General features: G+C 57.0%; 1 protein-coding gene across 14 annotated transcripts in view; it reads left to right on the top strand.

Annotated features, from left to right (window-relative positions):
* ANK2 (ankyrin 2) overlaps positions 1-22014 on the top strand; it is a 337929-nt gene that overhangs the window by 118901 nt on the left and 197014 nt on the right. For 7 of the 14 annotated variants that reach the window (XM_036303254.1, XM_036303267.1, XM_036303246.1 and 4 more), the window contains exon 1: positions 4051-4171. The exons of 2 other annotated variants lie outside the window; for them this stretch is intronic. In XM_036303254.1, the coding sequence (XP_036159147.1) occupies positions 4088-4171 (84 nt within the window). In that variant the 5' untranslated portion in view covers positions 4051-4087. Of the gene's footprint in view, positions 1-4045; positions 4172-22014 lie in introns of those variants that run through there. 5 more of the 14 variants (XM_036303266.1, XM_036303263.1, XM_036303256.1 and 2 more) reach the window with 2 other exon arrangements.

The following is a 22014-nucleotide window of genomic DNA, read 5'->3' as shown; positions in this document are numbered from 1 at the left end:
GCTCAGTGGGTAGAGCGTCGGCCTGCGGACTGAAGGGTCCCAGGTTCGATTCCGGTCAAGGACATGTACCTTGGTTGCGGGCACATCCCCAGTGGGGTGTGTGCAGGAGGCAGCTGGTCGATGTTTCTCTCTCATCGATGTTTCTAGCTCTCTATCCCCCTCCCTTCCTCTCTGTAAAAAAAAATCAATAAAATATAAAATGTGGGTGTAGCCAGCAGCCTTGGAAGATAGAGGAGCAGAGATCAGCCACGCTTGCCCTCCAGCGTAACAAAGACGATGGCTCTGTCCAGAGCAAAGTCCAGATATGCTTACTGCCTGCTATGAAAGAGTCAGTTTCCCTAAACTCAGGGTGCCTCTCTCTATACTGCCTGCTATAAGAGAGTCAGGTCCCCTAAGTTTGGGGGTGCCTCTCTCTATACTGCCTGCTATAAGAGAGTCAGGTTCCCTAATTTTTGGGTGCCTCTCTCTATACTGCCTGCTATAAGAGAGTCAGGTCCCCTAAGTTTGGGGGTGCCTCTCTCTAACTGTCTGCTATAAGAGTCAGGTTCTCTAAGCTTTGGGTGCCTCTCTCTATACTGCCTGCTATAAGAGAGTCAGGTCCCCTAAGTTTGGGGTGCCTCTCTCTATACTGCCTGCTATAAGAGAGTCAGGTCCCCTAAGCTCGGGGCGCCTCTCTCTATACTGCCTGCTATAAGAGAGTCAGGTCCCCTAAGTTTGGGGGTGCCTCTCTCTAACTGTCTGCTATAAGAGTCAGGTTCCCTAAGCTTTGGGTGCCTCTCTCTAACTGTCTGCTATAAGAGTCAGGTCCCCTAAGTTTGGGGTGCCTCTCTCTAACTGTCTGCTATAAGAGTCAGGTTCCCTAAGCTTTGGGTGCCTCTCTCTATACTGCCTGCTATAAGACAGTCGGGTCCCCTAAGTTTGGGGTGCCTCTCTCTATACTGCCTGCTATAAGAGAGTCAGGTCCCCTAAGCTCGGGGTGCCTCTCTCTATACAACCCCCAAGTGTGCAGCATCCACCTGCACCATACACATCAGGCCTGTGAGGACGAGGAGTAAGGAACCTGATGCAAGCATGCCAAAGCCCGTGCTGCCTGCTCAGTAATAACCAACCGTCTTTGTCTCTGGCCCAGGAGTCTCATGGCTTCTGCCGGCATCCAGGAAACTGGCAGGCTCACTGGTTAGCGTGCAAGTTGGACCTCAGACCCATCACAGTTCTGGATCCTTTCTAGGTGGATACGTTACTGGGCCCAGGAAAAACCTGGCAATCGACTCGGCACAAAGGACATTGGAAAGGTTGTCTATCCGCTTTCCTCAGTGAGAGTCTTGTAGTTGTAGGTAGAACAGCCTGAGACCCAAGTGTGGCATTAACACCCGGGCCTGCGGGCAGGGTGCTGAGCCAGCTCTCGCCCTCACCCACTCCAGCCTGCTCAGCACGGAATAGACTATCGCTGCTATCGTCTTCTAGACGCTTTTGTAAAATAACGGGGTGGGAAGTTATTGCTTGGATGCTTACGCAGGATGAAAGCTCCAGCAGACGGTGTGCAGTGATGTGTATGGACAGTGGAGGGACCAGCATGGATGGGTTGGCCACCCTGGCTTCCTGAATTCTGCGTGGTGCTCGCTGCACTTCCGTGAGCAGCATTCTTCTCCCAGTTGGAATTATCCCCATATCATCAAGGCCAAGGAGCAATGTGTTCTCAGTAGTTAAGCAGATTAAATAATTGACAAAGACACCTGGCCGGCGTGGCTCAGTGGTTAAGCGTCCACCTATGAACCAGGAGGTCAGGGTTCGATTCCCGGTCAGGGCACAGGCCTGGGTTGCACTTGATCCTCAGTAGAGGGCGTGCAGGAGGCAGCCGATCAGAGTCTCTCTCATCATGGATGTCTCTCTCTCTCCCTCTCTCTCTCTCTCTCTCTCTCTCCCCCTCTCCCTTTCTCTCTGAAATAAATAAAAATATATTTTAAAAAAAGACTTACATTCCTGTGGCACTTACACATCGGCCTCTGGGGCACTGAGTCCGGATCAGTGGACACACCCTTTCCTTCAGAGTCTGACGGAGAAACACGTCGCCTCTTAGTCTTGAGCCGGCTTTCACGTGGACTTGTTTACGGAGCACAGCCACATTTTACCGGGAAGCTGTGCCCGTTGGGGCGCAGCGGCCTGGCCCTGCATTTGCACCTGCAGGAACCCCAATCCTCACCCCGTCTCCAGGGACTCCTGTCGCCAAGACGGCACCCAGCCGCGCCGCAGAGCGAGCCGGGCACCGTGGGGGGAGCTCCACGTTCGACCGCAAACACTGCTGGCGCGTGTGTGCAGTGAGACTACAGTTAATCCGCACGTTCGTGCCAGTCCTGTGTGAGCGTGCGGATTCTGCACCCCAGTGTTGCCGTGAGCACCTCGCGTGAGCCTGGCCACGGGCGAGGAGCCCCCCTCCGTGTCACTGCCGCCCGCTGCCCGAGGTCTGTGTTGGGAAGCGGGGGAGGAGGGGACGCAGGTCCTGAGCACAGGACACACCCTGTTTCCGGGAGAAGTGGGGGCCTCCTTCGCAGCCCTCCGGGGGGGGTGGGGCCAGGAGCCCAGCTTCTTGCTCAGGAGCTGAAGGTCCCTGCCTCCGGCGGAAGGAGGTGAGATCTGACCGAGGACTTTTAAGTGCCGTGCGAAGGTCACTCGGGATCACAGCTGCCCAGCGAGGGGCACAGGCCCGGGCCTGGCCTCCCTCTGCCCCGAGCAGCCCGGGACCCGGCGGCCTCTCATTTCTGGTCTTGTTCTCGTGTTGGTGAAGCGGAATGGATGTCAGCCATTTCCCTTGCAGGCCTCTTCCCAGCACAAGGCTACCGTGGGGACGAGGCAGGGGGCCGCACCTCCGCCAGCCCTGTCCTCGCTCCCTTCCCCCAGGGCTGGTGGATGGACAGGGCTCAAGGTGACAAACGGGTGTCTCTTCAGATTCAGGGCACGTTCAGGAATGTCAGTTTCTCCTGAGGCATCCTGTCTGTTCTCATTGACGTACCTGCAGGGAGAACATTACATGCAGGTCTGAGGGTGGGAATGTGTGCAGGTCTGTGTGGAGGTGAGTGTGCACATTCTGTGTGCAGGTCTGTGAGCAGGTCTGTGTGGAGGTCTGTGCACATTCTGTGTGCTGGTCTGTGTGCACATTCTGTGTGCAGGTCTGTGTGCACATTCTGTGTGCAGGTCTGTGTGCACATTCTGTGTGCAGGTCTATGTGCAGATGAGTGTGCACATTCTGTGTGCAGGTCTGTGTGGAGGTGAGTGTGCACATTCTGTGTGCAGGTCTGTGTGGAGGTGAGTGTGCACATTCTGTGTGCAGGTCTGTGTGCAGGTGAGTGTGCACATTCTGTGTGCAGGTCTGTGTGCAGGTGAGTGTGCACGTTCTGTGTGCAGGTCTGCGTGCAGGTCTGTGTGGAGGTGAGTGTGCACATTCTGTGTGCAGGTCTGTGTGGAGGTGAGTGTGCACATTCTGTGTGCAGGTCTGTGTGCAGGTGAGTGTGCACATTCTGTGTGCAGGTCTGTGTGCAGGTGAGTGTGCACATTCTGTGTGCTGGTCTGTGTGCACATTCTGTGTGCAGGTCTGTGTGCAGGTGAGTGTGCACATTCTGTGTGCAGGTCTGTGTGCACATTCTGTGTGCAGGTCTGTGTGCACATTCTGTGTGCTGGTCTGTGTGCACATTCTGTGTGCAGGTCTGTGTGCAGGTGACTGTGCGAATTCTGTGTGCACATTCTGTGTACAGGTCTGTGTGCCCGTGTTTGAGTGGGTCTGTGTGTGGAATGAGAGCTGATTGAATGGAAAGTGTGTCAGAAAGCAAACAGCTGAGCCCCTCAGTCATTTGCGTCCTGGCATTCTGTTTTCAAGGCTTCCTGCATTGTAGGGGGCCGGGTGGTAATTGGTGGAATTGGATTTTGCCGTGCCGGCAGAGAAACAGTTGTGGCAGCTGCTGCCATGGCAACGTCACCGCGCGCGCCTCCGAGCCCCCTCCCCACCCCCTCGCTCGCTCCAGTGCGTGCACACTCGCTCCCGCGGTGCCGGCGGCAGGCTGCATGGCAGAGCTGTTTGCTCTGCCGACGGTTCACCATGATCCACGAGGATGCAGCTCAGAAGAGCGACAGTGGCGAGAAGCTCGATGGCAGTAGTCAGAGGAGAAGAAGACCCAAGAAGGTACATGGCCGGGGTGCGGGTGCCTGCGTGCAGGAGGGCGTGTGTGTGTGTGTGTGTGTGTGTGTGTGTGTGAGATAGCAGGCGGCTGTAGGGACCGGGAGGCTCTGAGCAGCTGTGGCCGATGGCGGGCGGCGCTGCTTTCTCCAGGGGCAGGTGAGGCGGCTGCCCTCTGAGCTGGGAGAGGAGCCTGGGTCTCCGTGGACCCTGACGGGAGGCGTGGGTGAGCGACACGGAGTTTCCCGCGCCGGCGGTGATGGAGGCGGTGGCCACGGAGGGATGGTCTGGCGCTGCCGGGCACAGAGACCGTTCTGTTGTTAGAACGAGGGGCTTTAAAGGGAGGGGCAAGCACAGTGGACTGTGAGGCCAGAGGAAGGTCTGGGCAGATGTGTGTGCTCAGCGAGGATCTCGAGATGGCGAGACAGCGGGCGCCTTGGTGCCGCGCCGGGTGCGTTCTCCCCGGAGGGAAGGCTGTGGCAGGGGACACGGGGACCCCGGCGTGGGGTGGGTGCTGCTTTGCTCCGCTCCGCCACAGCTTCCCAGACATGGGCGTGGTCGACGTCTCGGATCTCCATGAACAGCCACAGGGGGTGGGAGGAGGGAGGGGTGTGGGAGGAGGGAGGGGTGAGGGGCTTTGTACCCAGGTGTGTCCCCACCCCCTGATCTTCATGGAAAGGCAGCCGGGAGAGGCTGGGCTGCGGCCTCGGGCTCTGAGCCTGCCTGGAAAGATGCCTGTTCAATAAATTCGCCTAAAATCCGTTTCCTCCCGAGGCCGCAGCAGGGGCTGGGGCGGGAGGTAAGATAGGATTGTGACGCTCATGGTGCCAGGGGGGATGGCCTGGATTTCTCCGGAGCCGAGGGGAAGTAATTACTGTGAACAAACGAGCCTTTCCGTCTTGGCGGTGTGCACCCCGCACTGTGCTCCACAGCCGTCGGCCCCCAGTCCCCGTCTCGTCACCTCTCACCCACACTAACGAGAACCCCTGGTGTTTCAGAGACCCCTGTGCTCCATGGGGCCCTGTCAGTCGGTGAACATAAGCCTGCCCACGTATGAACATGCTAACAACACGCGAGGGCAGCGAGGGAACACAGGATGGCGGGCGGCAGGGCCAGGGTGTGCTTTGTGCCCAGGCTCTGGGCCCCACCCTCACCCTGGGGGACATTTGCATAGTGTCAGCTGCTGGATCAACACTTCAGCACAAGAGAAAAACAAAGACAGAAAGGGAGCCACGGGGGCAAAAGGGGGCGGGCGTGTTTGGCTGCGTTCACGGCATCGTCTCTAAATGCTCGTCTTTCTCCGATCGCCCTGCGCTGGGGAGACGGGCACGGGGGCCAGGGCGCGGCCGGGACAGGAGACAGGACCAGAGCCGCGGGCGGGCGAGGAGGACGGAGGGCTTGCAGCTTTGGGGGGGGAGGGCTCGCAGCTTTGGGGGAGGGCATATGTCAGAACAGGATGATTTTCCAGCTTCATTTTCTCAAACATGTTTATTTCGGGAATAATTTCTTTTCCGAGATGCAGTCAAAATGAAAACAATGGCGGGTTTTGAGTGCATGTGTGTTTGTGTACAATCAGAGGCGTATATTGTAATACAGTGACGTTTGCGGGTTCCAAGCAATTTCACCTGAAAGGAACACACACACACACACACACACACACACACACACACACGTCTACACTCCCCAGCTTGTCAAGTGGACACACTGGATTTCAATCTTGGCTGATCCTATAACATTACGGCTACTACTATAATATTATAATAATGCATTATAATGATTATTCTGTGCAGAGCGTATCAGTTCATTGCTCTGACCCAGGTCCTCACCTCTAAGGTGTGAATACTTCCTTGTAGCGCACCTTTTGGTACCTGGTGAGGAAGAGAAATTGCAGGTGTAACATTCTTGGACCAGGATTCAATATGCAGTTGACGGCAGTAAGTTTTAGGCGTTGTTACTGCTCCCTTCCATGGAAATTATCTATCGGAACAAACCCTGTAGAAGGAGAGTCTTTATAGTGTTTTATTTTTATATAAATTAATGGGGTTTCAGAGAGGAAGGGAGAGGGAGAGAGTGAGAAACATCAACGATGAGAGAGAATCACGGATCGGCTGCCTCCTGCACGCCCCACACTGGGGATCAAGCCCGCAACCCGGGCCTGTGCCCTGACCGGGAATCGAACCCCGACCTCCTGGTTCATAGGTTGGTGCTCAGCCCCTGAGCCACGCCGGCCGGGCTGGGCTAAACACTAGAGTTTGTAAAACATGGGATACCTGATCGTTTAGTCAGATTGTCAGAGAAAAAATGACAGCAGCCAGCACCACAGTAGCCGTCAGTGTGAATGAATCAAAACATTGTCACCTGTTTTTGTGTGTGTGTGTTTTTTTGTCAGATCGGCAGGAAATATAACACTATATTTTGAGCCACAGAGTTTTAGTCATTAGTTTGTGTGTGTGCCATAAGATGGAAAAGGTTGAAAATTGCTGGTCTGGGCCATTATTTTATTTATTTATTTTGAAAGTATATTTTTATTGGTTTCAGAGAGGAAGGGAGAGATGGAAACATCAATGATGAGAGAGAATCATTGGTTGGCTGCCTCCTGCATGCCCTACACTGGGAATCGAGCCCTTGACTGGACTCGAACCCGGGACCCTGCAGTCCCCAGGCAGACGCTCTGTCTCCTGAGCCACACCGGTAGGGCTGGGCCCTCATTTAAACTCCTCGTGGCCTTGCAGAGGGTCGGATTGCGTGCGTTTCGTGGCTGTGACTTGAGCTGCCTGAGGAGGGAGCTGAGGGTGGGCCAGGCGTGTGACCTGGACATGCTCCTGGGAGGCACAGGGGGAGGCTGTGCCCACGGCGGCCACGGAAGGTGGGCTTTGCCAGTGCACGTGGGTCACGGAGCCACACTGCCTCGCAGCCCACGGGACGAGAGAGGTGGTCCATCCCGAATAAAACCCACATTTTCTCCAGTTTTCAAAAAACGAAACGCCCGCACTAGCCTTTTTCACACCCATTTCTAACCCAAACGGCCCATGTTGCCGGGAGACGGCCGTTCCGTCACTGAGGGGCGTGAGGTGCCCGTCCGGGGGAGAGGGTGGGGTTGGCGACTGGACAGAAGGAGAACCCCTCAGGCCCTGGAGGTCTGGGTTTCCTTCCTGTCGTATCTGTTTCCGCCTCCCTGTTCACCTTTATGATCCTGTTTTTCTCATTGTGGATTTCATGGGTACGCTACAGCCAGATAGGAACCCTCAGTTCCCTGCTCAGAGTGAGTGCTGTCCGCTGACCACAATGACCTTGGTTTTGCTAAAAGAGTAAAACTCTTGCCTGGGCAGGTGTGGCTCAGTGGCTACAGCGTCAACCTGCAGACTGAAGGGTCCTGGGTTCGATTCCAGTCAAAGGCACATGCCTGGGTTGCGGGCTCCATCCCAGTGGGGGGCGTGCAGGAGGCAGCCGGTCAATGACTCTCTCTCATCACTGATGTTTCTCTCTCTCCTCCCTTCCTCTCTGAAGTCAATAAAAAATATATTAAAACACACACTCTTAGGACCCCCTTCAGGCCTGCCCATCCCTTTGGGGTGTTTAACAGGCCCCCACGGCGGTCAGTGCGGACGGGCCTGGGTGGGGCCGGCAGCGGGTCGGGCACCTTCCAGAGGAGCACCCCCTCCAGCGAGACGGTCCGAGGCCCAGGCATCTGTTTGCGTCTGGAGGCGAATGGCCGACTGGACAGGAAGTGCGTTCCCGCCTCCCTCTCTCTCCGCGGCGGCGGGGACCAGCCGGCTTCCCACGCGCCACCATCTCTCCCAGGCGTCTCCCTCCTGCGTCCGCGTCCGGGGAGGTGCTGGGGGCACACGCAGGACTTGCTGTGGGGACGCGGGAGAGGCAGGCGATTGGCCTGGAGTCAGCAAGGGCCACGTTCAGAGCCATCGATTTGGGGCCACCCCACATCTCTGGAAGCTTCTGAGGTCCCTGTGGCCTCACCTTCTGCTAATCACCCAGGTCCCCCGTGTGACCCCACCTGTCAGCGGGCATCTCGGTCCCTGAAACACCCTCCGCTGTCTGCCCCCCTCCGCGGGCCGTCCCATGGCCGTCCGGGGTGCGGACGCCTCCTCCACTTGCACGTGGCCCTGGACTTTGGGAACCACAGGCGGGAGTGGGTGGAGCAGACAGTTAGCAGGTTCCTGGGGAGGCCGGGGCGTGAGCTGAGCGAGTAGCAGGGGTTCTGCTCTCAGGGCTCCTTCCAGTCTTCTCTCCAGGAGCCTGGCGATGGGGCCGCCGCCCGTCCCCTCGGGAAGGCGCCTTCTCACTCTTTCCTGAGGGTTTCGGGGCGTTTCTCCTTCTTGCTCAGGGTTCTGCAGAGACAAGCGATCCCACACCGAAGAGAATTCAGGTGGCCTTTTTTTAAAGTTTATTAATGAACTTTATTGGATTATAATTTTCCCTAATTATATTAGCACTAGAGGCCCGGTGCACGAATTCGTGTATGGGTGGGGTCCCTCTGGGTGGCCTGCAGGGATCGGGCGAAACCCATAGTCCAACGCCACCTGCTCATCCCGGCCCCACTGTGCCTGCCGCAGGCTCGCGCCCAATCAGTCCCGATCGGGAGAGGCTCGAGCTGCCACAGCGCTCACCAGCCATGAGTCTGGTGCCCTCCCAAGGGGAGTGGCCTGCGGGATCGGGCTGAAACCGGCTCTCCGACATCCCCTGAGGGGTCCCGGATTGTGAGAGGGCGCAGGCCAGGCTGAAGGACCCCACTGGTGCACAATCGGGCTGGGAAGGGACCGAAGGAGGGCTCTAGGGTGTGTCTGGCCCATCTCACTCAGTCCCAATCTGCCGGACCCCAGCAGCAAGCTAACCTACCGGTCTGAGCATCTGCCCCCTGGTGGTCAGTGCACGTCATAGCGAGCGGTTGAGCAGCCTTAGCATATCATTCGCATATTACACTTTGATTGGTTGTTCGGTTGTTCTGCTGTTCGGTCTACTTGCATATTACCCCTTTATTATATAGGATGATGGCTCCTGGTACATTAATATAACTCTTTGTCACATTTCTTTAAAAAAAATCATTAGGCTGAAAAGAAAAAGATATATAATTTCCATACTTTCATGTTTAACTTTAAAATTTGAGCATTTTATCCACTTTTTAATTGTCACGCCACCTAAATATTAGAAAGTAAGACTAACTCTTTTTATTTAAAACATTTCAAAAATTTAGTTACTTCTTCAAAGGATAGAAAGGCTCTAAAATTTCCTTTTTTAATTTTGTTCCATCCTATTATGGGTGTAGGGAAATTAAACTGATAGGTTATCATTGCTGAACTCACTTTAGGTCAGCGGTTCTCAACCTGTGGGTCGCGACCCCTTTGGGGGTCGAACGACCCTTTCACAGGGGACGCCTAAGACCATCGGAAAACACATATATAATTACATATTGTTTTTGTGATTAGTCACTATGCTTTAATTATGTTCAATTTGTAACAATGAAATTGGGGGTCACCACAACATGAGGAGCTGTATTAAAGGGTCGCGGCATTAGGAAGGTTGAGAACCACTGCTTTAGGTGAATTAAGGTGTTTTTTAAAAATAAATATTTTTATTGACTTCAGAGAGGAAGGGAGAGGGAGGGAGAGATGGAAACAACAGTGATGAGAGAGAATCATGGATCGGCTGCCTCCTGCACGCCCCCCACTGGGGATCGAGCCCACAACCTGGGCATGTGCCCTTGACTGGAATCGAACCCAGGACCCTTCAGTCCACAGGCCGATGCTCTATCCACTGAGCCAAACGGGCTACTCTCGTGCCCTGACTCGGAGCAGACTAAGTTATAAATACACCGACAGCTTTTTAAAAACATCTTTATTGTTAAACGTATTATATACGCCGGCAGCTCTCGCTCCTGCCTGTGGTCTGTCCAGGCCCCGCTGGCGCAGAAGCAGAGCTGCCCTCTGTGTGTCTCCGTGGGCGCGGGCGGGCTCACGGCAGCGAATACGCTGACCGCCTCATTCCCGTCACCCGGGCGGGCACCCTGGCGATGGCTACCAAACGAGAAAATATTTTGATAGAAAAAATGCATGAACTCGAGACTGAGTACATAGGATAGGTGTTCCTGTCCTTTCCAGGTCATTAATACCTGCCAACCATGTAAGGAGGGCCCACTTAAAAAATGTTTTTATGGATTTAGGGAGAGAGGAAGGGGGAAGGAGAGAGAAGCATCAATGGTGAGAGAGAGAGAAACACTGATCAGCTGCCTCCTGCACGCCCCCTGCTGGGCATCGAGCCTGCAACCTGGGCGTGTGCCCTGCAGGGGACAGCGCTCAACCACTGAGCCGCACTGGCCAGAGCTAGGGAGGGCCCGTGTTTTAAAAGGAGACGATACAACGTGTTCTGGTTAATGACACCCGCCACTCTGGAGGCCGAGCTGCCACCGGGTTGTCAGACCTGGTTTCACTCACGTTTTCCGTTCACTCCCAGCCACCTTCTTCCACCCGCTAATTTGTTTGTTCCCATTAAGACCAAGACCCTGATCTTTCACGTTCGCTCAAGGAGCTTCAGTGTCTAAGAATGAGCGCATTGGCTGCGTTGAACTGTGTTTTCTCCTCGCACAGAGGGGAGCTCCGTGAACGCACCGGGTCCGGGCAGGTTTGCTGGGCGCGTGGCTCCGTATCAGCTGGCGTGGCCTCGATGGGCTGACGTCCACGGCCCAGACCTCCGTGGACTCTGCAGCCTGACTGAGCAGACACCTCTGGCCACAAGTAAAAGCAGTGAGCGATCCTGAGAATATGATAGTGTTACGTGCTACTGGCCAGGGTTAAAAGTAGCAAGTACGGCTGTGCGTGGCCAAACGTGAGTCCCCAGGAGCCGGGAGGCGGGAGAGGTCAGTGTGGTTCCATTAGGACACTTAGCCCGACCAGTGGGCCGGCCGCGGCCTGAGCCCCAGACGAGGAGAAGGGAGGGGGACAGGGTCCGGGGCAGCAGCTGCCGTCCCAGCAAAGGCGAGGCGACCCGGGCGGAATGGGGGTAGCTCAGCGGTCAGCCACGCGGGTGAGCCCGCCCCGACCTGTCCTGTCTCTGAGCCTTGTCAGGTCCAGGCTGAGGTCGGGGGTCACCTTGTCTGGGGGACTCAGAGCACATGCCTCCCTAGTCACTCGCGCCCCCTGTGAAATCCTGACCCCTGCGTATTCGTGTGCAAGTTATTCCTCCGTCAATAGTACGTTCCAGTGCACAGGCCTGCAAATTGACAAGGCCTCCCCACCTAGACAGACGCTGCTTGACGTAAACCAATAGGCCAGCCCGTGTGGCTCAGTGGTTGAGCGTCGATCTATGAACCAGGAGGTTAGGATTCGATTCCCGGTCAGGGCCCATGCCCAGGTTATAGGCTCGATCCCCAGAGTGGGGCGTGCAGGAGGCAGCTGATCCATGATTCTCTCTCATCATTGATGTTTCTCTCTCTCTCTCCCTCTCCCTTTTCCTCTCTCTAAAATCAATACAAACATATAAACAAATAAATAAACCGCGTCGTTCACTCGGCCTTTACCTGAGGAGATGCCCACAGGACAGGCCGGGGCTGCGTCCTTGGGGCGCGCACGGGAGCTGCGCACACTCACCCCAGGACCGTGGCTTCCTGGAGGTCACTAACCTCAGGGTCTCAGGTTACCCGCCCTGTGCGGCCAACTTTCCAGTTGGTTGGACCTTCAGATCCTTAGCGTGAAGCTCACGACCTCCCCTCCGCCCCCTGCGGGCCTGTCCACGGGTTTGCGCACGGGGACTGCCGTGTCCCTGGCAGCAGAGCGGCTCTATCAGTCACGTAACCTCCGGCTGCCTCGGACTCCCGTTCCGTAACATAAGGACCGTTACCGCCGCGGCTCCTCAGAGAGCACGCGGGTTCACGAGAAGGGGGGGCGGGCGGGGGAGGGGGTTAGAAGTAAAACTATGGAAACAGTCAGTGTCAGGATCTGGGTTGATCTGGGAAGTTTGCAGGAGTTAAAGGGAAAGGTGGGCCATTCTAGAATGTTCCACCAAAATACCAGCAAGTGTTTCACCAAATACGGTGCCTTTTTATACACATTTTAATGTGAAAATCCACCGTCCTGAGGACCTTTAACAATGTTTTTAACCCTAAATGTTTCTGTGGCCAATGGAGGGTGAGGGTATTCTGCCTGAAAAACAACAGTCAGAGGTTTTTAAAAATCGAGACTGTGTAGCAGTTATAGGTGAGAAAGCTGGTATTTTCTGTGCCAAGATTCCGGTTCTCTTCCCAAAGTCCTTTCCTCCGGCTCTAGATGTTTGACCTGAATTCAGAGGGACAGTGCTGCCTCGTTATCACCACTGCCTGGGGAGGAGAGATGGCAATAGAGAGAGACACACACTTACAATAAAAATCAGGAGGAAGGGAAATGAAAATCCAGGACACACACAGACACTTGGCTTCAGTAGTTCAGAGACGCCATTCGAGCTGACGTGGCTCTGTGGTTGGGCGTCGACCTAGGAACCAGGAGGTCACGGTTCGATTCCCGGTCGGGGCACATGCCTGGGTTGCAGGCTCGATCTCCAGTGTGGGGCGTGCAGGAGGCCGCCGATCCGTGATTCTCTCTCATCACGGATGTTTCTCTCTCTCCCTCTCCCCTCCTCTCTGAGATCAATAGACACATATTTAGAAGCAGAGAGATGCCACGTGAACTCATGGAGCCGATCCCTGTGCTGCTCGTTCAAATCTGTAGAAATATTGGCTGTTGTTCCCTCACAGTCAGTAAGTCCTGTGTGAGGCGGGCCCCACTGGCGTGGCTGTGTAGCGTTTCCCATGGAGGGGACGCAGGGAGTCACTTCGGTGTCTCCGAAGTCGGTCACATTCACAGGACCAGGTCTGTGTATGGATTTGCGATGTGTGTGCTGTCGGCATGAACTGCTCTAAATATCTATCTATATAAAAGGCTAGTATGCTGAGTGTGTGACCGTTCGACCGGTAGTTACGACACGCACTGACCACCAGGGGGCAGACGCTCAACACACAGGTAAGGAAACATGGAACAGACTGATGAATCTCAGAGGAAAGGGGGAGAGGGGAGAGCAGGAAGAGATTAACCAAAGATCTTATATGCATACTAGAGGCCCGTTGCACGGATTCATGCACAAGTGGGGTCCCTCGGCCTGGCCTGCGGGGATCGGGCCGAAACCGGCAGAACGACATCCCCTGAGGGGTCCCGGATTGCAAGAGGGTGCAGGCCAGGCCAAGGGACCCCACTGGTGCACGAATCCCTGCACCGGGCCTCTAGTCTAATTTAATAATTGTCTGTGCCACTTAGCATGACCCACCGCATGTCTTCATTTGTGTAGATAAGTCGGTCAAAGTCATATTTAAACAGCCGATGAATAGACTTCATCCGTGGCCCGTGCTGTGCTGGCAGAACCATTTAAACAGCTCATATGGGGCTTCCTCGTGTCCAATCCCACGCGCCTTCGCTCTCTGGCCAGTGAATCTAAAAAGCTGTTCTGAGGATTGTTTTTCAAATAGAGTTGAAGCCAGAAGTGCAGTCCACACAGGGAGACGCGTGTGTCGCTGGCTAACACTGCCCGCTGTGCACCTGTTCGGTCCTCAGCTGTGGGCGCTCGGTCTTAGCCCCGGAGGCTGGAGAACGGAGGTTGCGCTGGCGTCTCCGTCGGCACTTCCACTGCTTTCTTACCGCGCTCCTGCTCAGGGCTGTGTGTTCGTGCGTCCCTGCCGCTTGCCGAGCTCGTCTACCAGGTGCTCCCCAGTCTCACCACCAGCGGGGTCCCCCCAGTTGCTGGAGAGCCGGCGGGGGAGGGGGTGGGGCTGTCATGTGGGCTGTCAGGCCCTCAGCTGCGGCCCTGGAGGAGCCTGACCCTGACCTGCTTCTGAGCCCGGGGAGGCCTGTTTGGTCTGGAAGACACTCGAGTGGCTGAGCCAGGCGGTTGTGAGGGCAGCTCCTGGGCAGCAGCCACGGGCCATGTGGTTTGGGAACCTCCTCTCATTACTGATCAGATCAAGAACCGCTGTGGGAACAAGGCTCTGAGACATGGGCCGGCGTGGCTCAGGGCTGAGCATCGACCTATGAGCTAGGAGGTCACGGTTCGATTCCTGGTCAGGGCACATGCCTGGGCTGCGGGCTCGGTCCCCAGTGCGGGGCCTGCAGGAGGCAGCCGATCCATGATTCTCTCTCATCATGGATGTTTCTCTCTCTCTCTCTCTCCCTTCCTCTCTGAAATCAATAAACACATATTAAAAAAGAAAAGTGACGTTCCTGTCTTTATGGCTTTGTTCTGATAATAATGTTGGAGGGCGATGCATTTTTAAAAGCTCATTTACAACTTGTCCGCACATGAAGGCAGTTGGTTGGAGGGAACTCTTTTCTCTTTGCAGAGCAATTGAATTTTTTTTTTCCCCAGAAAGGATGCTGGGAGGGTCTTGTAGGCGGCCGCGGAAGTCAGGCGTTTGGAGAAGCCGTCCCCACACCCACCTGCACGTTGAGATGGGCTGCGTTTCGGAGGTGATGCTGTGGGAATGCCCGAGGGACTTCGGGGTTTTGAAACGTGGTTGTAGCCAGGGCCTGACTCACAGTCTCCGGGGTGTTTGGGGCGTTGGCAGGGCTGCTGTGGCCATAGTTTCTGTAATGAGGTCTCCCCATCCTGAAGGCCTGGGGCCCTGCCATCACAGATTTAAATTCCTGTCTAAAGCTGGGCCATGGATTTAGAAGCCGACAGTTGAATTTCAAAATATTCAAATGGGTTCCCTCCCCGCCCCGGGGGGGACAGGTTTGGCCTCTTCACCTGCGTGTCTGTCTCCGATGGTAGCCTCACGCCCAGTCCAGGAGCCAGGGGCCCCGGGGAGACCCATGGGGTGGCCGAATCGATGATTAAACTCAACAGGCCTTTCAATGTCAAACATTAAAATAAAGTGAAACTAGCGTGCACTTTGCAGTGTTGGCTCTTTAGGACGGTTCCTCAAGGGCATTTCAAGGTGACCCATGAGCAGGGAATCTGGCTCTCGCAGGCAGTCCGTTGCCATGGACACATTCCTTGCGTGTTTCTCCCTGGCACACAGCACCCCGTGACAGTCTGTTTTCCAACCGTCCAGTCGGGCCTCACGTGAGACGTCACTTAGGGGGCAGCCAGAGCCGGGCAAGGAGAAGCAGCGTGCGAGCTGGTGCGAGAGGCCACCCGCCCTGGCGCACCGTGGCTGGTGGCACCAGCTCGGCAGAGCCGCTGGGGAAGGAGGCGCGGGTCAGAGGGAAGGTGCCGGGGCCTGACGTCCTGTGGAGGTTGGGGTTCCCGTGGGGGGTGCCGATGGGAGAGCCCGGCAGGCCTGGAGGTGTGACTCGTGGAGGAGAGGTCAGGGGAGAGATGGAGGAGGAGCCGTCGTCATGGTGACGGCGTAGCCTCGGGAAGGGATGGAATCGCTCAGAGGCGAGGGCAGAGTCCTGAAGTGACAGGCGGTCACAGGGACGGGGAGGAAGGGGTTCCAGCGATGGAGGCCCTGGAAGGAGAACATGCCGTGTTTTGCCTCCAGGGCTAATGCCCCCGCATGGCCCGCCCTGGGCGGAGAGGACGCCCTTCAGTACAGGGAGGGCTAGGCTCGCAGTCAATGCTCAGGGTGCCTGCAGGAGACTGTGGGGCCCCTGTTTGGAGTACGCCGGATGTTCAAGGCCACTCTGAGCGTGGGACTCTTCATCAGGGTGTCCAAGGACTCTACGCAGGTGCAAGAGCAAGGCCTGTCATCTGTGTGCACACTGTGCAGGCGTGACCTTCTATGACCCAAAAGACTGAGGTCAGCATTTGGAAGCCTTTTGTGTAAGTCCTATAAGGTATGTCCTGACCAGCCTGCAGCGTGGCTGCCTGGAGACACTGCTGTTATGCGAGGCTGCTGTCATGCGAGGCTGCATTATGGGGAAGATGTGTTACTGGCCAGCAGGCTGTGGCTGTGGGTACAGAGGCTCTGCTGTTGTGTGGAAAAGATGATTTGTTACCTAGCCGGTGTGCGGCTACCTGCTGTGCGGGACTTCGCTTTGAAGAACTGTTTTGTCTAGTGGCTCCTTGTCAGCAATGGCCGCCTGGCCACTCGCTCCTACAATAGACTCTCTCATACACCCACAGCTTCTCATGGCTTCTCCGTCTAGCACCCAGCGCCCAAGAAGGTCCAGCCCCTGGCAGAGGAGCTCGGACCTGACAGTGGGCGTAGCAGGGCAGGACCAGGACCTGTGCTTCCAACATCGGTGCAGCGAGCGGGGTGCGAGGAGGAACTTGCTCTAACACTTGGTGCTGTGGGCAGGACTCAGAAGCAGGTGCGGGTTCCAGGAGCGGGTGCTCCCACAGAGACCTGCAGGAATGCATCTGGCGTCGGGCACGACTGTAGGCCGTCGTCAGCTGAGTATTTTGCTACCAAGTGAAGAGACCAGAGTCGCTCATCCCTCTATTGCATCATCCTTTAGGCTAAACGTTTCCATTAAAGTATCGTGTTCGGGACCGCGTGGGCCTGGCTCCCTTACCCTGAGTATCCAGTGTGTCTAAGTCAGCGCTTGACCTTCGCCTCGGCGCCTGCCCCCCTCCTGCTCCGGCCTCCCCAGGGGCTGCGTGACGTCCCGAGAGCTGCTGCCCACACTCCCCCTTCCTCTGCTTGGCCCTGGCCGGCTCCCCTCCCTTCAGCTCTGTCTTGGATGTGGGGGTGCAGCCTCTCACGGCGCTGGGACTGGTACCCTCGCCCTCTGGGCCTCCCCCTCACCCCGAGCCCAGCTCAGTATGGGGTTCCCTCAGGTGTGCACCTCAGGCATCACCCGCTTGTCCGTTTGGTTCCCCATCTTGCGGCCACGCAGAGAATTGGCTCATGAATTCGCCTCTTGAGGCTCTTGCTTCGAGACCAGGCCTCAGACCCTCCCAGCAGCATCCGCCGCCATGCCTTCGGGACGAAGCGGGTCACCTGCCCTTCGTACCCTCCGTGCTGTCTTTCTGGAAAGCCAACGTGGTCGCCTCTTTGTAAAAAGCTCGGCTTTGCCCAAGCCCATGAGGCTCTGAGTTCTGATTGGAGGCGGGCGGTGGTTGTCCTGGCCCGTGGCCACCGGGCATCTTGCGCCCGCGGATTAACCGCTATAAATGGCGTTGGCCCCTGTTTGATGTTTTCTTCTTCTAATTTTGGCTCAATTTAGTGACTCTCAGTTTGAATTCCAGCGAGAATGCACCTACTTTAATCTTCTGGTTCGGGTTCGTCAGGAAAGTTCTACCTTTGCATGAAGACAGACTTCCCACGCGCCCTGGCCTTGTGGTCTGTCGGGCCGTCTCTTCTGTTTTTTCATCTCACCCAAGGATACGTTTTTATTGGTTTTCAGAGAGAGAGGAAGAGAGAGAGAGAGAGAGAGAGAGAGAGAGAGAGAGAGAGAGAGAGAGAGAGAAACATCAATGTAAGAGAGGAACACGGACCAGCTGCCTCCCACATACACCTGGGTCAGGATCAAACCCGAAACGAGTTGTGTGTCCTGACCAGGAATTGAACCTGAAACCTTGGGTGCACGGGAGGGCGCACCAACCACTGAGCACCGGCCAGGGCAGCACCGTCTTTATAACCAACCAACCAGACACTCTGTTTTGTGGCTCAGCCTTTCCCTGGGCACCAGCCTCCACCCCCCCCCCCCCCACCTTTCTGGAATGTTCCGACTTCACTCACCGTGGCCCCTGAATCACTGAGTGTTTGAAAACCGTGGGGCAGTAATGAAGCGAATGTATGTGCAGCTGTTCCATCCCATCCTGCCTCGGTTTGTGCTAAGACAGGAAGCCCTCAGGGTGTTCGGAATGTTTATGTTCAGCCCTGGCCGGTGTGGCTCAGTGGACAGAGCATCAGCCTGCGGACCAAAGGGTCCGGGTTCGATTCTGGTCAAGGGCACATATCTCGGTTGCAGGCTCCTCCCCGGCCCGGGCCCAGGTCAGGGCTCCTGCAGGAGGCAACCCATCGATGTGTTTCTCTCTCATCGATGTTTCCCTCTCTGTCTTCCCCTCTCTCTTCCACTGTCTCTGAAAATCAATGGAAAAATACCCTCTGGTGAGGATTCACAAAACAAAAACCAAACAAACAAAAAAGAGTTCCTTCCAAAACCCGTTTGCCCTCCCGCTGTGGCCCGCGGGGTGAGCGAGGCGGGCGCTGGGTGAGTGTGGAAGCAGGGTCCCTGGTCGGACGTCCGGCGGAGAATCTGTGACAGCTGTGCGTGTGCTCCGGGACCTGACTCTGCCTTTTAATTCTTGGAGTTGGCATGAGACGTGGTACATACATGTCACCCCGCGAATTTATTTTTTAAATGGCGAGTAAATGAACCCTTGCCTGTAACTGAGCACAGACACTGTGGGTCTTTCCTAACTCACGGAAGAATCCAGGAGCCGACGTCCCCGGAGGCCACAGCCAGGCCAGCCTGGATGCCCGGAGCAGGTGACCGAGGGCGCTGTCTGTCCCCGAGGGCCGTGCGCAGACCGGCCAGGGCGTCCCCTCCTGCTGTCGGTCGGTCGCTTGCAAACACCAGCTCCCGTTTCCATGGCGAGAAGCTGGTGTGCAGCCAGGCGGCTCTCCGTCAGGAATTGGAGAGGGAAGAAGAGAGAGAAGCAGCCAATGGCCGTGGTTTCTGAAGCGGCGAGGCCTCTGCTGACCGTGTGCGGCTGTCACGCCACGGAAACCGCGCCCCGTGCCCGGCCGCCCCGCCCCGCCTGGCGTGCTGGAGGCTCTGACTGATTCCCTGTGACAGCAGCGAGTGTGCCCGTCGGTGCCCGCTCGCTGCTGGACATTCCAGGGACGGCCGATTGGGGTGCCGTTCCGCCTTGAGGGGGGATGCTTTTCTGAGAAAAGGAGGCGGCCTGACTGAATCCGCGGGGGCAGAGCGAGCGCGGGGGCCGGGGGGAGGCAGGACCAGCGCCCCCCGGGGCCTTATGCCGGATCAGGCCTCGCGCTGACCGCGGCTCCTGGAGACCGTGGTGGGAGGAATCGGCACCGGGGGTGGGACGTGCGTGTCTTCCCGTGTGCGGATCCTAAGGCCGAGTCTGATGTGTGTGAGGGACCTGCTGGGCCAGGGCCTGGGTGGAGCGTGACTGCGCGGGGTTGAGCACACAGCTGTGCACGTGTGTGGACAAGACCCGTGTGTGCCCCGGGAGCCTCCATGGAGAACGCCCCTTCGGCTGCACCAGGGCCCCCCGAGACCCCCCCCCCCGAGACCCCCAGCACTGAGGTGCTGCCCCTCACCCCAGGGCTTTCTACTTCAATTGCTCCGGGGTGAGGCTTGGGGCCTCAGGACTTTTGCAAACTTCTCGCAGGCATCACGTGCAGGAGCAGAGAAAGCCCGCCTGCTGGCCTCACGGGCACGGCGGGGCCGCAGGAGAGGGAACGCGGCCGCTTAGGTTCATATTGAAAACACGTCACATGGCAGATTCCCCTGGTGCGACGTCAGGAGAGAAGCAGCAGCACGTTAAAATGATCAACGTATAACAATCGGGATGGGAACCTCAAACGGGACAGTGGTCCTATCTGGGGTGTGACATCCTAGGTCATTTTAATTTACTTTTCTTCGTAGTTTTCAGAGAGAAAGGGAGAGGGAGGGAGAGAGAGAGAGAAGCATCCATGATGAGAGAGAATCATGGCTCGGCTGCCTCCTGCACGCCCCCACTGGGGGTCGAGCCCACAACCCGGGCCTGTGCCCTGCCCGGAAATCCACCCAGAACCCTCAGTCCACAGGCTGATGCTCTATCCATCGAGCCACACCAGCCAGGGCCCAAAATCTTCTCAATGAGTTTATGTTCCTTTTATAATCAGGAAAGCATTTTAGAGAAATGTAAAATTAAAAAAAAAAAAAAAAAATTAAAAGCCTGGTTGTCTTCAGGGTAGTTCTGCTTAAGAAACAGGTAAATGGGCCCAACAAACCTGTATTGTCTGCGACCACCTGGCCAGTCTCCTCCTCGTCACATGGAGAGGAGCGAGGCCGGGGAGCCTGGAGCAGGCGGGGCCTGTGTTCCTCCTGGGCCCGGCCGTCCTGCCGCGGGGACTAATGGAACTGCCCATCGAGCTCCAGGGTCCCTGCCGGGCTGCTCTCGCTCGCTTCTGCGCCGGTTCCCTTGTACGCAGGCCACCTGTCAAAGCCAGTGGGGGTCCCCCTCACCACACCCCACAGGGACGGGCCGCCTGCCTCTGCTCCTGGGATGAGGAATGAAGACGCCACGGCCACGTCTTTTTTTTTTTTAAATATATTTTATTGATTTTCTACAGAGAGGAAGGGAGAGAGATAGAGAGTTAGAAACATCGATGGGAGAGAAACATCGATCAGCCGCCTCCTGCACATCCCCCACTGGGGACGTGCCCGCAACCCAGGCACATGCCCTTGACCGGAATCGAACCCGGGACCTTTCAGTCCGCAGGCCGACGCTCCATCCACTGAGCCAAACCGGTCTCGGCGCCACGGCCACATCTTAATGGCGGCTGCTGCAAACCCAAGGCCCTCAGCTTGTCTCTCGAAGAGGAGTCCTGACGGTCCGCATCCCGTCTCCACAAGCACCTGAGGGCGGGTGTCTGGGCTCCAGGTGAGAGGGGAGCTGGCAGAGGTCAGGCTCACCTGTCACGGCTCCTTCTCAGGTGCACGGTGACCCCAGTGAGGCCGCCTCACCCCTTCCTGCCGCCCGTAGGCGACCCCGACACGGAGCTGCCTTGGGCTACATGCTGGCACCTCTCAACGTGCCCCCAGGCCAGCGGCGGAGATGTGACTCCCTGGCAGGGGCGGCCCCTCCGCGAGCAGGAGGTGCGAGTGTCATTGGCAACACGCTGTGGGCCTGGCTGCCGCCGGGCGTGGGTGGGTGGGTGGCCGCAGGGCCGTCGGGGGAGAAGGTGGCCTGAGCTGCGTCACTGATGACTTCGGGTCACGCCTGCTGGGGGCACAGGCTGACCACGGAGCCATGACCGTTTATGTTTGTAAAATTAAGCTTAAACCTCATAGAGTTATTAGCACTCATTTCTTTTGCTTTCAAAACGTTGACTAATCTTGCCCGGCCGGCGGGGCTCAGCGGTTGAGCATCAACCTAGGAACCAGGAGGTCACGGTTCGATTCCCGGTCAGGGCACAGGCCCGGGTTGTGGGCTCCATCCCCAGTGTGGGGGGCGTGCAGGAGGCAGCTGATCCATGATTCTTTCTCTCTCGTCACGGATGTTTCTCTCTCTCGCTGCCTCTCCCTTCCTCTCTGAAATCAGTAACAATATATTTTAAAAAATAAAAAGTGAGAATCGGGAGTGGATAGAGGTGCAGCAGCCCTGGGAGGCCTTGCGATGGTCGGAGGGGAAGCCCTTCTGCCCTGAGCGCCTGTGAGGGGGGCCCTCCCGCAGCTTCGAGAGCATTCGCTCCACGGATGGACGCAGACCCTGCACAGGCAGCACGGAGGTGCCAATCATCAGCCTGAGAGGCCACTTTCTCACGGAGCCGTGGCCAGCGTCCAGGTGACCAGGAACTGGGAGTGACAGCTCTCGGACAACCCCTGCACACCTGTGAGTGTCCCCGTCCGGGCCTGGAGCCGCCGTGAGCGTGAGCGTGTGCGGGGCCCAGCGACCCCTGCCCGCGGCAAGCAGGGAGTTCTCCTTGGAAAGAGTGTGTCCCGTCCGTGACCACTCGGCCTGCTGGCGGGCTTTCGGCATCTGTGCCCGTCACCCCGTCGGTTAGCGAGCCAGACGCCCGCGGGTTTTGTTTTCTTTTTCTGCTCTAGTCCCTGTCGGGGTGTCCTTGGGACCAGGCTCCCCGGGGCGGAAGGACAGAGGGAGATGTGGACGGAGGTGGAGCCAGGATTCGGGGAGGGAAGGCAGTGATGGGAGGGAGGGCGGCAGAGGGAGGGACGCGGGGAGCCCTC

This window comes from Myotis myotis, unplaced genomic scaffold (genome assembly GCF_014108235.1).
Source record: "Myotis myotis isolate mMyoMyo1 unplaced genomic scaffold, mMyoMyo1.p scaffold_m19_p_36, whole genome shotgun sequence".
Taxonomy (NCBI): domain Eukaryota; kingdom Metazoa; phylum Chordata; class Mammalia; order Chiroptera; family Vespertilionidae; genus Myotis; species Myotis myotis.
The sequence above is the reverse complement of the archived record's forward strand: the minus strand, read 5'-3'. Positions and strand labels throughout refer to the sequence as shown.